Source organism: Selaginella moellendorffii, unplaced genomic scaffold (assembly GCF_000143415.4).
Source record: "Selaginella moellendorffii unplaced genomic scaffold, v1.0 SELMOscaffold_7, whole genome shotgun sequence".
In the NCBI taxonomy this organism is placed as follows: domain Eukaryota; kingdom Viridiplantae; phylum Streptophyta; class Lycopodiopsida; order Selaginellales; family Selaginellaceae; genus Selaginella; species Selaginella moellendorffii.
In genome coordinates, this window is record NW_003314268.1 from 3,490,867 (window position 1) to 3,506,277 (window position 15,411).

General features: G+C 48.0%; 3 protein-coding genes across 4 annotated transcripts; all 3 read left to right on the forward strand.

Moving 5' to 3' along the window:
- Positions 1–103: 103 nt before the first annotated feature.
- On the forward strand, positions 104–3,931 carry LOC112345227 (cilia- and flagella-associated protein 251-like). Its single transcript, XM_024671562.1, is given in 15 exon segments — positions 104–118; positions 275–400; positions 599–700; positions 753–830; positions 890–1,088; positions 1,148–1,294; positions 1,344–1,414; positions 1,561–1,662; positions 1,968–2,033; positions 2,230–2,343; positions 2,590–2,733; positions 2,784–3,352; positions 3,412–3,529; positions 3,581–3,666; positions 3,729–3,931. Coding segments are annotated over 15 exon segments (2,049 nt in total). The 3' UTR covers positions 3,841–3,931.
- LOC9634344 lies at positions 3,925–7,243 on the forward strand. Of its 2 annotated transcripts, XM_024671417.1 has the most exons (10): positions 3,925–4,201; positions 4,259–4,493; positions 4,727–4,810; positions 4,981–5,150; positions 5,218–5,360; positions 5,414–5,591; positions 5,648–6,215; positions 6,270–6,382; positions 6,436–6,679; positions 6,733–7,243. In XM_024671417.1, exons 1-10 carry the CDS (start codon positions 3,999–4,001, stop codon positions 6,952–6,954), a joined length of 2,160 nt encoding a protein of 719 aa, XP_024527185.1. In that variant the 5' UTR covers positions 3,925–3,998; the 3' UTR covers positions 6,955–7,243. The 2 variants fall into 2 exon arrangements, with proteins under 2 accessions (XP_024527185.1, XP_024527186.1); XM_024671418.1 differs by lacking the exon at positions 4,727–4,810.
- A 4,675-nt stretch (positions 7,244–11,918) lies between these two features.
- LOC112345242 (probable ADP-ribosylation factor GTPase-activating protein AGD14) lies at positions 11,919–15,377 on the forward strand. The gene is made up of 13 exons (XM_024671594.1): positions 11,919–12,285; positions 12,374–12,435; positions 12,494–12,581; positions 12,639–12,700; positions 12,752–12,830; positions 12,892–13,551; positions 13,603–14,184; positions 14,233–14,337; positions 14,395–14,511; positions 14,562–14,639; positions 14,692–14,845; positions 14,909–14,963; positions 15,018–15,377. Exons 1-13 carry the CDS (start codon positions 12,187–12,189, stop codon positions 15,109–15,111), a joined length of 2,235 nt encoding a protein of 744 aa, XP_024527362.1. The 5' UTR covers positions 11,919–12,186; the 3' UTR covers positions 15,112–15,377.
- Positions 15,378–15,411: the final 34 nt, after the last annotated feature.

Genomic DNA, 15,411 nt, shown 5'->3' on the forward strand with positions numbered 1-15,411 from the left:
CGAGCCGGATGGAGTGTCCACAGGCTCTGGTAAGCGCGCCCTGGATCGATCAATCCTCTTTGACATCCATAGTGATGGATCCTCTAGGACATCCATCGCGTCTATGGATTTTCGAGCAGTGTGATCTGTGGCGTTGTGGACATTAGGACGAACGATCGCGACTGCGTAGCTTATGCCGCTGGGAATGCGATCGTTATTCATCACTGTCCCTCGCATCGCCAGGTATTTGGATCGATTTTCCCTCTAGATTCCAGCGATCTTGCTGTGCGTGTAGACAATCTTGCAAGGACACATCCACCAGATCAAATGCTTAGCTCCAACTCCTAACAAGAGCAACATAATATCGGCAGACTGTGGCCCGGACGCCGCGATTATCATCTGGGATTCTTCCACCGGACAGGTATGGCTTTTCTTTTTGAGTTCTTTGGATAGGAATTTTTGCTTCGTAGGCTGTGAAAGCAGTAGCACAAGATATAAGTGGTGGAGTTATAGCAATTGATATTTCTCCCGATGGAGCGCTCTTTGCTACCCTCAGCGACACTGGTACGATACCAACGTAGCTTAGCAATTGTCTTTTCAATTTTTTTACAAGGTGCAGCTTGCAGAATACTGTTCCAAGCAGGTGCTTTGCATTTGGGATGTTGAGATCTCTAATGGCGAGCCGCTTGCTGCCGCTGTTGTGGCCTCCAAAAAACCGCAAGTAAGTTTGTCTTGCAGCTGAGAAAACTTCTCTTACTCGTGTTTACATTCAGACTTGCGTGCGCTTCAATGGGGGTGATCAAACTGAGCTTGTCACCAATGGACAAAAGAGTGTTTACTTTTGGAGGCATGTCAAGGTTAGTAGCTAGTTTGTATTGATGGAGATAAAAAATCCTGTGTTCTGCAGAAGGAGAATGCTAGAGGATCTTTGGAGGGGCTGAAAGCTGTTCTAAAGGCAGCGGAGTTGAAACAAGCGGTTGGATTGTTTACAGTCACAACCTTTGTACCGAATACCGCATTCGCTATAACTGCAACAACTGATGGCGATGTAGTTGTATGGGAGCAGTAAGCATCGTACCAAAAGAGCCATCTAGCTCGCTGACTGAGAGGCGTTGCAGGTCTGTATATTCAGATGATTCGGAAGATCCAAAGCCAAGGACAATGCAAGCTACCAAAGTGATCAAGCTTCACAACTCGGCAATTCTAGTAATGACAACAATCAAGCAGTATGTTGCAACCGGAGGGTCAGATGGCTATTTACATTTTTATGATTCAAGAATAGGTCTCACTGGGTGGTTTGAGGAGCTAGCAGCAGGTAACTTTGTTGTTCAAACGCATCTTATTGAGTATTGCGTTCCTTACAGGCGAGGTTACTTCCCTCTCATTCTCTGCTATTGAAGAAAGTGAAGATGAAGTTGCATATAACTCGCTCAAAGTACCTCCGTTTGTTGTTGGTACAAGGAAGGCACACATTCTTCTTCTCCATGCTGGTATTTTTGAGGAACAGCCAGGGTCTGCTTCATGCAAGGTACAGTTGTTCCTGATAATTATAATGCGATCGAATTTTGTTTGTTCTATCAGGGTGAAGAGGTAACAGAATACCTGCCAGAGACTGTTCAATCTATGACTGGACATCCTTTGCTGCCTTGCTTTGCAACTATTAGCACGGATGGATTGTTTCAGGTTTGTTAGCTAGACTATACAACACTCTTGGTGTTATTTTCACGTGAAATAGGTTCACGATTATAGCACAAGAGAGCTTGTGAACGAGAGGAAGTTTTCATATCTTAAGGTAAATGTCATTTCCAAGTCTCAAATAAGTCGTCCCAATCCGTCATGTAACATTTTGCAGACCATGCAATTGCCAGGCTTCAATAATCAAGTACTCCCCAACGGCTTCCTTGATTGCTTGTGGCTTCACAAATGGTATTGCTAAGGTAAGAACGCTTTTTGTAGTAGTTTCGCTGATGATCTATTTGCCGTCGCAGCTTGTTAATGCAGAAACTTTGGTAGATATACAGAGCTTCTCATTTTCGTCATCTACCCTTCACAAGGTAATAATGTGCAATCGCCGTTGCCAAAAAGTGACGCGCTGCTATTTTGACTGCAGTTCGCGTTCTCCCACGATGGAACGCTTTTGGCAGCAGCAGATGGAAGTTGTGCTGTCGCTCTGCTAAGCTGCAGACACCAGGTTCTGATAACATTAAGTAGGAGTTCTAAGTTTTTGAACTCTTTTGTTTCCGCGATCAGGATGACGGAAGGTGGTTATACATTGGTAAATACAGGTCTCATGCGAGGCCCATTGTTGGTTTGCAGTTTATTCTGGACCGTCGGGGTCTCAGCAGATTATTCTCTGTTGCTCAGGTACTCATATACTTTTGTTTGTTAACGCATTGATGTTTAGGCGGGCATTCACAGGATAACATGCTTGTCGAGTATGATCTAGTTCAATCAGATACGGATGTGGGACTTAATTTGAGGGGAACGTGGGAACTCGGATCATTGCTGAAGCCATCGTCATTGTTTCCATCAATAGATCCAAAGTCGGGAGAGGTATAACTGTCTCGGCTTCGAATTCGCTGGAGACATTTACATGCGTATGCTATTCAGGTGCAAGTGCTTGTCACCGACGAAGGGTTTAAGTTGCGGGTCTATGAGACTGATAACTACATTTGCGAGAAAACATTTCTTGGTCCAAGCTTTGGAAATCCTGTGAGCCAGATGGTCAGGCTTCCTGGCGGTGAAGCTGGAAAGGTACGATGCGAGTATGTATGTATGACGTTCTCTTACCCTTCGGCTTGCAGGATTATCTTGCATATGTAACCAGAGAACAAATTCTCGGGATAACAACATTTCCAGCTGCCGATCAAATGAACTTGCACATTATGGGTGTTGTAGCCCATGCCGGTGCTATAACTTCGATGGCAATATCGCACGATTCACAATATATTATGACAGCGGGAATCGACAGGCATGGAAAAGATTTTTTTTTTTTTTTTGAACTAGCACTAAATCAGTTTTCTCCTGGCAGCATTGTCATTGTTTGGAGGGTGAGCATGCCGTTGCTTGACACTGCTCTGGAAGACGAATGGAATCGTGCAGGTCCTTATCCAATGCTGCCACCAGGTGCCGAAGGCAGAATGATTCTGCAGAGCTTAAGGGAACAGTTTTTCTGCTCACAGATCCGTGCACAGGTAAATAAGCACATAATAGACGTGAAATACTTTTTATTTCAGGGAGAGGATTTCCTGGACGAGCGTAATCTAGATAAAACAACTCCACTGGAGCAGCTTCCCGACATTCTACGTTCGGTGGGGGTTTATCCATCAAATTCATACATTCGCGACATACTTCACGAAATCGCTCTCCCCTCGTGAGTGCACTGCTTTTGCTTCTCTGCCTGTTTGTAACGCTCGTTTTGTCCCCGGCCAGCGAGCGAGCCAAGCAGACACCGCCAAACAGCCTCGACTTTGAGAGCTTTGTGACGCTCTACGCAAACCACAAGTCGATGATCGAGTACAATGCGTCACTCTTTCAAGTTGCTTTCAACGTAAGTGATTTTGGTACACCAGCTTCCAAAGCTTATCTACGATCTTCGCAGATCCTCGGAGCTGATCTATCGACGGGAAAGTTCTCTCGAGACACCCTGTTTACACTCCTTCAAACGGAGGGAGAACCTCTTTCAAAGTACGTAGTGTTGAATTTGCCTCTTCGTTTCTAGATTGGATCAAAAACTTTCGTTTTGACAGGGAAGAGCTCCAAAAATGCGTGGATGTTTGCATGGGCGAGGCGATCGACCTCCAATCGCTACCAAAGGAAATCAATGGCTCAGTATTTGTTGACACGATACTGGGCCTCTAGCCTGTAAATTTTTCCCGACCCCATGCATGTCATACGAGCGTGGCACTGACACGTGTCGCGACATGAATTAAATTCAAGAAAACGAGAGAGAGATTAGGGTTTTGAGAGATGCAGCTCCGCGATTGCGCGGCGCTCGCGGATGTGTGAGCGATCGATCGATGGCTGTGCTGTCCAGGGGCAAGAGTTTGGTGGAGAATATCATGGCCGATAGCACCATGAGGAGCCTGTTTGGGGCAATCGGCAGCAAGGCGACATCGCCCCAGGCCCAGCAAGTGAAATTGGAGCACAGTCCATCAGGTACTCGCAAATGGATCAAGGAGCTCTCGCCTCTAGCCAATGTTGTTGTGGGACGTTGTGCGAGGCAAGTGGAAGCGAAAAAAAATCTCTTTTTTTTTCAAGGCTGATCTTGGTCCTGTAGGATCCTTCTCCTCGAGATCGATGATCTCAAGCGGAGCTTCGAAGAGGAAGCTCCGCTGCCGGCAAAGACGCCCGGAAGATATGCTCGAAACTTTCTCGAGTACTGCTCCTTTCGAGCTCTGTCGGTGGCGACGCAGACCTCGGATCATCTGAGTGACAAGGAGTTTCGCCGTCTAAGTTTCGATATGATGCTCGCGTGGGAAGCTCCCGGAGCTGCGAATAAGCCCACTGTTAAGGTGAGTGTTGTCTCCAGCAGCTACACGTAAGCATAGAGAGCATCTAGATCATGAAACTGGACCAGAAGGATCAAGCATTGCGATAGCTTCGCATCAGGTACGATTCACGTAGTTTTATCAAGCTGCATCTTTTATCATGCAGTGTAGGATTTCTCAGTGTAGATAGACTAGTCTAGTCTGTAGAAGCTTAGAGGGGGTGAAGTTCGTGCTAATAGCTTCACCCCCAATGGCAGAAGGATAAGGAACAAGGAATCATGGCTGGCGACAAGGATGAGGAAGACTCGGCGCTCTTTTATTCCGATCTGATGCCTATGATGGTCTTCTTTCTTCCACTCTTATACTTCAGCTTAGCATGGGAAGTTTTCCTTGGGAGAGGTAGACTTAGCAACGAAAAAGAAAGGGGTCTTCATTTTATTGGTGGCTATCTGATAGATGTCTGATTTCGTTCTCTTGCGTTTCTTACAAGAATTCTAGTGCTGGCTTACAGGTTGATGTCGAGAGTACTGTTGGCCCCGACGCATTCTGCCGGTTAGCTCCAGCCATGCCGGTGGTAGCAGACATGATCACAGTACACTGCCAGTTTGATGCACTCACTGCTACCACCGGGGGGCGGCTGCCTTTCCCTGTATATGACAAGTACATTGGAGAGCTGGACAAGTATGTCGGTGCTGGTTTTCTTAGTTTCTGTAGTTAAGCTTTTATGTTTTCTTTTTTCTTCCTCCAGAACGATCAAGTCTATGAAAAATCTGGCAACACCTTCACTCGTTTCGAATCTGCGTCTATCAAAAGGAGAGATGATCATAGATGTGGATGGGACAGTCACAACTCAGCCAGTTCTTCAGCATATTAATATGTCAACTTGGCCGGGTAGGAACTCTCTGTGTTTGATGATGAGGGATCTTATGTGTTGCTCTGTGCAGGACGGCTGACTTTGACAGATCGAGCATTGTACTTCGAAGCAGCAGGAGTTGTATCTTATGATGCACCTAAAAAGTACGATTTATCTGTTGATCTCCACCATACTGTGAAACCAGACTTGACTGGGCCTTGGGGAGCTCGGCTTTTTGACAAGGCGATTACCTATAAGTCGGAGAACTTGTAAGTCATATTCAGTTTCTACGTTGTATCATCCTGATGGTAAAGTATCACAACAGGTCGGACCCCGTGGTGATAGAATTTCCCGAGTTGACGGGCCACTCTCGTCGCGATTACTGGCTAGCGATTGTTCGTGAGGTTATCATGGCTCATCAGTTCATAAGGTCATCTAGTCTGGAAGGTGTTGGACGGTCAGAAGCCCGTGCCAGAGCTGTTTTGGGATGTGGACGTCTTCGTGCGACTAAGGAAGCTTACCATATGCTTCCGAGAAATCCCGAAGCCTTACTCACTTTTTCGCTGACGGAGGAACTACCTGGCGGAGACATGGTTCTAGAGGCACTAGCAGAGCGTCTGAAGAGAGCCGCAGAGGGAGAAAACGAGATTTCTCGAGAGAGTCGAGGCTCTCGAATCTTCTCCAGTGCTGCCGTGACCGAACTTTCAGCTCTGGGAACGGATGCTTACAAGGACGCTGGAATCCCCGTGGGAGAAGTGCTGATTGGCGACTACACTCAGCTGGAAAAGGCTGTTCAGCAGGCTCGAAGCAGTTCTAGAAAAGTTGAACTGGCGCAGTCTACGATCGAAGGCGTGAGAGTTGAGGGAATCGGTACCAATGTCGCTATTATGAAGGTACCTCCATTATTTTCTCTTTTCTCTTTCTCTTACACGTTTCTGCAACTACAGGAGCTAAGTATTCCTGCTGTAAACTTCGTAAATTGGCTTCAAGATGTCGCTTCATGGAGGGAGCCATTCAAGGCAGCAATGTTTTGTCTGCTCTTCTCGTATATATTTTATAGGTGAGTTTTTTTTTCGCTCGTGGCGTCGCCGTGCTAAAAATCCGTCCTTGCAGAGATTGGGTCCGATACCTTCCACCGCTTCTCCTCCTCGTCATCGTCTTGTACATCCTCTGGCTGCGCTACAGCTCCAAAGGCAAACGGGACCACGAGATTGTCGTCCCCATACCACCAGGCCAAAGCACACTGGAGCAACTCATGGCGCTGCAGCAAGCAATATCGCAGCTGGAGGGCGTGATTCAAGCGGCAAACATCTTCCTCTTGAAGGTTCGCGCCTTGCTTCTCTCGGCTCAACCAGAGGTAAGCTTCAGAGTTTCATACCCATGGGCGGTAACTTCCGATTTTCTCCACAGGCGACCGATCAAGTATTAGCAATTCTGGGAGGACTGGCGCTGGTTCTAGCGGCGCTGCCACTCCGGTGGATCGCCCTCGCCGTGTTCTTGGACATCTTCACGAGGCAAATGCACGTACGTCGCGAGAGCTCCGAGCGATTTAACAGGAGAATGAAAGAGTGGTGGAACAGCATTCCCGTTGTTCCTGTGCGAGTTGCGGACGAGCACGATCATCAGTCGTAGCTACAAAAACGAAGAAACTCTCGAGCAAAGAAAGATCTCCAGGTAAGCCAAAAGATCGAAGTGAAGTCTGTAAATCCCATTTCCATTCGTAAGCCTCTAGGCGGTTAAGTTTAGTATCGGGAAAGAAAAAAAAAAGTAATAAAAGGTAAGAGGAATTCTAGCCGGAGATTTGTGCGGCTTGCATTTTTTGGTTCGCGAAAGCACACTCAAGACATACATTTCTTAACAAAGGTGTATAGGAGAAATACGATCACTCCTTTTGGGGGGATGGCGGAAGCGATCCATCTTACCTAGTGTTTTGACAGTGCGACAGGGGTGCAACATCGTGAATGTCCATAAAATCTTTTCAATAAGAAAAATTACCTCATGGTTCAATACCATTATAGCTGTCAAGGTTAATGTAATTCCTTGCAGCCAATCCGTTGGTAGGACTCATTTCCACACTTTCTGCTGGAGATCCAAAAGTATTGTACCTCTTCTGCCCCAGCCAGTCCTGGTTTTGGAGGAGTAGAAAACAAAAGCAAGCAAGCATTCTTCAAGCAATTCCACCATCACTGCTCTAGTGTTTAAAGTATTAAGCGAACGTACAATACCGTACAATAGACAAAAAGTCTCTATGACTTGACTAAATACATTTTTTGAAGGGAGTCTTAATTGCAGGAAACAGCTTGGATTGAGTCTCTGAGCAATCGTATTCTTAACTTGGAACCGTCGCCATGTTGTGTACATCTCCTTGACTGCACCGCAGAGGCCCTCGGTTGTACCCCTCTGTCCAAACGTTCCTGCAGAATGGAGCACGAGGACGCCCTCAACTTGTTTAGAAGTTGTTCATCAGGAACGCCCGCCACTTCGAGAGCTCGTAATGCTGGACACTGCTTGACAAGTGAAGCCAGCATCTCCTCCAGCCCCGAGCCTTTGTTGTCTTCGATGTAGATTTTTGTCAGCTTGTAACATGGAAGCTCGACCTCGTGGCTGGAGAACAACTGATCCGTCTCGGAACACTTCCACGGATGGCAATCGCAACATCCACTTATTGTCAGCTCCTTGCATTCCCTCAGCTGCGGCAATACCAGTATCAGCTTGGCAACCTTGTGCGCACAATATCCTCCTGTCAGGCATCCATGGCTTTTCAGCCTTACGCACGCAAAGTGTCTCCTGTCCACAGCTGCAGCCGTTCGAAATCCAGACGAGTAGAGATCTAGACTCTGCAGTGGGCTGCCTAGGTCCAAGCTAACAAGCTCTTGGCAAGAACCAAGTGAGAGACGCTTGAGACGCGGAGCTTTCAGCTCCAGCTTCATGCAATCACCTACAAAAGCAGCCTCCAGATCTGGAAAGTCCAACTTAAAATCCCCGCCAGCTTCTGCCTCCAGCCGCAACTCTCTCAACCTTGCTGAGCGCAATAATCCATTGAACCCAAACATCTCCGCCTCCAGCCTTTCCAGCCTTGGACACGAATCCAGAAGCTGCTGAAGCTCAACACCAACGACCTTCTTGAGCATGCAGCAAGTGAGGGCCGGAAATGACAGCGCCAGCATCCTCTCAGTGCTCCCACAGCCATGTCTCGCCATCTCACGAACCTCAACCCTGGCTAGAGACATGTATTTGAGCTTAGAACACTTGAAAAGGCACCCCAGATCAAAGGGCTTGTCTGGTTCCAACACGCCACCATCTATAGTGATCTCCTCGAGTCTGTCGCTTAAACCCACCAGCCACGAGTAATCACTGCCCAAATACATGTCGATGCTAAGCCTCCGGATCCGACCCAGCTCGAGACCTCCTCCTTGGAAAGCCGGCCACTCCAGTGGGCAGTCGATCGACACATCCAGTCCAACCTCCTTACCAACTCGATTCCACCTCTTACAAACCAAGCAGTACCCGGCATAGTCCTTGCCACCTTTGTTACTCACGCGCGAGAGGATATCATATAAAACTTCATCCGGCAGCCTCTCGATTGCGCTCCTGACCTTTTTCGCTTCCATTAGAATGACCTTATTTTTTTCTTTCAATACCTATGCCTACGTTGAAACCGTGTTCGATTCTAGCCACCGGAACAAAATCGATCTTTTCGCCGGGCAATCTACAACCGTTGGATTCATCGAGCACTTATCTCTCATAAGAAGCTGCATAACCGGGTGAGAGAAGAGCCAGGTTTTGGTGTAGGAGGCCTCCCTGCGACGCATGTTTTGCAACGCGGCTGTACCTGCGTCAAGTTACACGTTAGCTCCGGATAGTTTTGCAATTGTATAGAGGACCTTGCTAGGAACGACAGGCCTTGATGTTTTGTTGCTCCCGAGCCAACCAATGATACCATCAAAATGCTGGCACGGGAACAGAAGCGTTAAAAGTGTGATGAACACCAGCAGCCTGGACGACAACAAAACGCGAGTGAGAACTCCACTAACCCTGGCGATGGCTGACTAGGAGAGCTTCAAGCATTGCCATGTGGGCAAGCCGCGAGGTAAACAGGTCGATGAAGAAAGAAAGAGGATATACCTGCCAAGTTAAGCAGTGCGAAGACAGTATCAAGCCGCCTATCCCTTTTGCTATGAGGAGATCATCATCATGCATCCTTTCCTCTTAGAAGCTATGTTACCTAAGACCTGCACCCAACAAATTATCATACTAAATAATCATACTGAGCACCACTATAGCAGAAAGCCCTCTGTGCCATCGTGGTTTTCTGGTGCTAAGTATGATTATTTAGTGTCGAATTCTCACACTTCTTCCTTATAGATTCTCTTTTTCGCGCTCGACAGCAAACTTGGCCTGCACAGCTTAGTTCCCAAACAGGAAGAAACCTGATCCGCAGCAAAGGGAGCCCAAGAATTTTGGACGACGTTGAATCTGCAGCAAGCATATGACGCGGCCGAGTTAATCGCTGCAAACAGTGAATGAGCTTGCTGGAAACCATGTAAACATACCTTGTGGAGCATAAGAAGTATGATGACCATGATGTTGAAAAGAAACGAGTTCACGAGCGTGCCTTGGTACCTACAGTTTCATTAAAAAGAAAAGCACTACATTCTAGGAATTCACGCTTAGAAATGGCATCGACAGCAAGTACCCCAAGAAGACTTGGTTGAGAAACGTAAATATTTCGTACCCGAGAATGCCAAAACAAGCTTGAACTGTAAGAGCCCAGGATGTGTCTGCCCAGCAGTGGAATCACCACAGAAGAAACTTAATAGAAAAACTACAAAGGTACCTTCTCCCTCCGTGGGAATGCCTGGTTCAGAGCTCGAGCATCGTCTCCAAAAACGGCAAGCTCCTGAATCGAACTCACCATGTTTTTCCGTTTCTGTGCGCAGTGGCCCTTGGATTCACATTTTTCCGAAACTTCCGTCCTTTCTTCCCACCTCTCTCTTCGCGTTGGAGAGCTTGCCTCAATCAGTCGCCTCCTGCAAAGCCATCACCTTGAAGAAACGAAAACAGAATCGATGCAAATACCTTTACGTATTGAGTCTGTTTTTGGTGAAAGCAAATATGAGGTCCATTCCTACACCTCCAAAGAACATGTACAGAAGGCCTTTTCAAGTTACCGTGAGACTATTGATGCGTAAGTCGGGAAACATCCACACACACACCACGTTGTTTTCACCAGAGATCCAGAACGTAAAGGCTGCACACTGTCACACAACATTGCCAGATCAATGAAGGAATAAAAGGCTTACCAACATTGGAAGATAGAGCAGGAAACAAGCACGGAGCCGCATAGCCAATCACAGCTTCAAGCAATCACGTAAAAAAGAGTTTAAGAACGAAAGATGGAGAAGAGCTCCTTACCATATAGACTGTGAGGAGTAGCGCTCTTTTATCCTGGAAAACCACAAAGAAGGAAGAAAGGTTTTTTAGATCGTGGAGGAAGAGAAACTTAAGAAACTCTACAGTCGATCGGGAGCGAGAGGCTCTTCTCCATAACCAGCGGCAATTGGCAACCCTGGAAATTCTTCTCTTTTCTTTAGAAACGCGAGGTGTGATGTGATCTCAGGTGGGAGCATGTTTGCAAGAGCATTCGCAACGTAGCCTAGTCATGCACTTTTTCGCTGACGGAGGAGACATGGTTCTAGAGGCAGCAGAGCCGCAGCTCTCGACAAGGACGCTCGCGGGAGAGGTGGTGATTGGCGACTACACTCAGCTGGAAAAGGCATCGAAGGCGTGAGAGTTGAGGGAATCGGTACCAATGTCGCTCTCATGAAGGTACCTCCATGATTTTTCTCTCTTATACGTTTCTGCAACTACAGGAGCTAAGTATTCCTGCTGTAAACTGTGGGAGGGAGCCACTCAAGGCAGCAATGCTTTGTCCGCTCTTCTCGTATATACTTCATAGGTCATTTTTGTTTTCCACTCGTGGCATGAGTCGCTGTGCTATTAATCCATGCGGAGATTGGGTCCGATATCTTCCACCGCTTCTTCTCCGTGTCATCGTCTTGTACATTCCCTGGCTGCGCTACAGCTCTAAAGGCAAACGGGACCACGAGATCGTCGTCCCACCACCAGCCAAAGCACACTAGTACTGCCGGTGTGATCCAAGCGGCAAACATCTTCCTCTTGACGATTCGCGCCTCGGCTCCAGAGTTTCATGGGTGTTGACTTTTTTCTCTACAGGCGGCCGATCAGCGATTCTGGGAGGACTGCCGCTGGTTCTAGCGGTGCTGCCACTCCGCTGGATCGCCCTTTTGGTGTTCTTGGATATGCAAATGCACGTACGAAGCGAGAGCTCACTGAAAGAGCGGTGGAACAGCATTCCCGTTGTTTCTGTGCGAGTTGCGGACCAGCACGATCATCAGTCGCAGCTCCAAAGACGAAGAACTCTCCAAAAGAGACAGAAGAAATCCCATTTCCATTTAGTCTAGTATCGGGAATCGAACCAGGTACCCATAGTTTTTGGAAAAAGTAATAAAGGGTAAGAAGAAGAGATTCGAGCCCGAGATTTGTGCGTGCGCAGTGTTATAGCCGAGGAAGACCCACAGCTTGCATTTTTTTGTTTTTCTAGGGTTTGTGGAGATCAAGGCAATGTCTTGAAATGGCGGCCTCGTTGCGCGTGGCAGATCTTAGGGCGTCTCGAGGAGCGTGGATCCGAAGGCGCTAAGCGCGCCGTCGCTCTCTTTCTGGCGCGGTCGCCTCTTCCTTTGTCATCGGCTACAGTGGGGCGCCATTGACTCTCTCTGCCAGGGGCTAGGTTTTCTCGCGTGATGCCGGAGGGGAGCTGACGCAGTGCGCGGCGGGGGAGCAATGGCGAGCCGGGTCAAGGAGCAAGAGAAGAACGAGAAGATTATCCGGGGCCTCACCAAGCTCGCGGAGAATCGCAAATGCATCAACTGCGGAAGCCTGGTATGTCTCAGATTCCTTGCTACTGCAGGAAATTTTGTCTTGTTGAAGCGGATCTGTGGCTCACGAAGGGTTTCTCGCTGTTTTTCAGGGTCCTCAGTATGTCTGCACGAATTTCTCTGTGTTTGTGTGCACTACTTGCAGCGGGATCCAGTAAGTGTGAATTTCTTCCCATTTTTTTTCTTCATCCTTGCATTGCTGTGTTTTGCAGCCGGGAATTCACTCACCGGGTAAAGTCGATCTCCATGGCGACTTTCACTCCAGCGGAAGTGTCTGCTTTGCAAGCTGGTGGCAATCAAGTAAGAGAAACTGTTTTAAACAGACACTTGCGCTTATGATGCTTTGTATTTTGCCAGCGTGCACGAGAAACTTATCTCAAGGAGTGGGATTCATCACGGCAGTCTCTGCCAGATACAAGGTTGCAGAGATCTTAATAGCTGTCCTAGTGTTTGATCTGTTTGTTTTTCAGCAACCCAGACAAGCTTCGGGATTTTATCAGAGCTGTGTATGTGGATAAAAGGTTTTCTGGGGACAGAAGAGGACGATTGGTAAGAATGCTTTTTGTCTTTGTGCTGCATTTTTTTAATTCCATTTGTCTCAAACGTATAGAGTGATGGAGAAGATACATTTGACTCTCGCAAACAGCAGCCGGATCGCTCCAGATATGGTCAGAGTCCCTCGTACGATGATCGCAATGACGACCGCCGGTACACTAACAGACCAGTATCTCGTGGTTCAGACCGGGGTTTTGATGACAAGATGAGTCCTGCCAGGTTTGATGAGCGTGATAGATACGAGAAGGGCTACCAGGCTGACAAGGATAGGGACAGGGATAGAGATAGACGGTATGACGAGAAAGACAGGCGTTTTGATGATCGTGATCGACGGTATGAGGACAGAGATAGAAACTATGATGACCGGGATGGTGGGAGGCGCTATGATGATAGAGATCGGCGATATGATAGACGATACGACGAGCGAGAGCGGAGATACGATGATCGGAGATACGAAGAACGAGACCGGAGATATGATGAACGAGAACGTTATGAAGATCAAAGGAGGGGGGATGATAACCGCAGATCATCGGAGGACCTTGACAAACGATTCAATCGACCGCCTAGTTATAGGGGTGGAGAAACTCCTCCTATGCGATCTGTCAGAGACATCTTGGGAGACGACGTGCCAAAACTACGAGTGGAAGATGGCTCACGCTCGAACGGACGAGCGGAAGATAACACCGAAAGTCCTCATTCCGTCAGCAGCTCACAGGTAATCACTCGTATTTCTGACTCTTGTACTGATTTGTTTTGTTGGTAGCAGGGCGATGGGCGTTTGCGTTCGTTCAAGTCTTTGGATGGGATGGGCAATGGAACTCCAAAAGCAGCTGTAGCTGCTCCTCAGCCAGCCATTTCGGAGAGCTTGATAGACTTCAGTGCGGACTCAGAGCCTCCGAAAGCTGACACAACCACAGCTACAGGGTTTGATCCTTTTGCTGAGCCTCCAAAACCAAACACAGCATTTGATCCCTTTGCCACGACTACTGCGGAGCCTCCGAAACAAAATGCACCTTTTGACCCTTTTGCTACGTCTGGGCCTCCGAAATCTAGCCAAAACGTGCCGTTCGATCCCTTTGCTACGTCTCAGCAGCCCGCCCTCGTAACTTCCTCCAGTGATGGATGGGCCTCTTTCGATTTATCTCCTCCTAAAGTCCCCGCAGCACCTCCGGCTCCTACAGATTTTTTCCAAGTAATGGACGTCCCAGTCCCGGTACAGGGAAAGTCGACTGGAGGATGGACTAATCCGCCACCAAATGGTTTTCAGAGTTCGCAGCCAGTCCAGAGTTTCCAGCCAGTCCAGCCAGTCCAGAGCTTCCAGCCAGTTCAGAGTTTTGAACCAGTTCAGGTAAGGCAATTTCTCGCGAACAAAGTTTCTAACGGGCTTGTCACCCAGGAAACATGGAGCGCTCAGCCGCCGCAACAGCGCCAGCCTCAGCCACCTCCACCTCAAGCACCAGTGGTTAATGGATTACAACAACAGAGGCGTGAAATTGCAGAGGTACTTCCAAATATTTCTTGCAACTTTAGCTAGCTAAGTTCGTTTGTTTTTCGGCAGGATCTTTTCTTCTCGCCGCAAATGCCTCCCTACAATGTAGGAGGAATGCATATGCAGATGAGATATCCCCCACCTCCACAACCTCAACCACACCATTTTGGAGCAGGCATGCCGCCGGTATGCGTATCAAAATTCAGTTTGTGCTCGTGTTGATGAATTTGCTCCAGGGAGCCATGCCTTACGCTCAACAACCTGCAAGAACGAAAAGCAATCCGTTTGATCTGCCTGGCGATCCCAGTCAAAGCGTACGTTAAGTTGGCTCTTACTGGCTGTGACAAAGCGGGATTTATCTTACAGTTTCCAAGCATGGCTCCTCTCCAATCTGCTTTACCTGGCTTCAACCAAGGCCCCGTAGGTGCTCCACCACCACACTGGCAGCAGCCGGGAATGGCTCCTCCTCCGTCACTTCTGCCATCGTTTCCGCCATCATCTTTCCCTCCATCGATGCAAGGCAAGAGAGAATGGCTAGCTCTGTTTTCCGGGATCTAAGTGTTTCAAATACCTTTGTGTTTAGGTGCTGGAGGATTTCCTCCGCAGCAAATGCCTGGTCATATGATGCCACCACCTCCGTAAGTCGTCTTTCACAAGCTAGAAACTCTCTTATCTCGTTCTTCTCTTTTCAGGCAAGCTCGCGGGGGGTTTGGAAACCCGCAAGGCTTCATGAACGGCGGTGCTTTCCCCGTGCAACCCGCGGCCGGGGGAAATCCATTTGGTTAGAGCGCGACGATCGACGAGCGACGCAAGCAATACATATATAATCAACGAACGCATCGGTTAGTGAGTGACTTGGAAGAGAGTGTGAGAGGGAATGAGAGCGCGAGAGAGTGAGCGACGAGTAAGAGAAAGCGTTTGAGAGACTCTCTGCGAGAGGCCATCTCTTTTGTGGAATAACGTGAGAGCTATTTGCTTGTTTATTTCTTCTATGTAGGTGGAGGAAAGAGATTGGAACCAAAGAGAGCTCTCTAGCTCCAAAAATTCCAGTCTGGTTCCTCCATTTACTACCTTTACAAAAGCAAC

Coding starts and splice junctions, on each gene's coding strand:
- LOC9634344 (XM_024671417.1), top strand. CDS start 3,999: ATGGCTGTGCTGTCCAGGGGCAAGAGTTTGGTGGAGAATATCATGGCC. Junction 4,202..4,258: donor GTTGTGGGACGTTGTGCGAG/GCAAGTGGAAGC, acceptor TTGGTCCTGTAG/GATCCTTCTCCTCGAGATCG. Junction 5,592..5,647: donor ACCTATAAGTCGGAGAACTT/GTAAGTCATATT, acceptor GTATCACAACAG/GTCGGACCCCGTGGTGATAG.
- LOC112345242 (XM_024671594.1), top strand. CDS start 12,187: ATGGCGAGCCGGGTCAAGGAGCAAGAGAAGAACGAGAAGATTATCCGG. Junction 12,701..12,751: donor CAGTCTCTGCCAGATACAAG/GTTGCAGAGATC, acceptor TTTGTTTTTCAG/CAACCCAGACAAGCTTCGGG. Junction 13,552..13,602: donor ATTCCGTCAGCAGCTCACAG/GTAATCACTCGT, acceptor TGTTGGTAGCAG/GGCGATGGGCGTTTGCGTTC.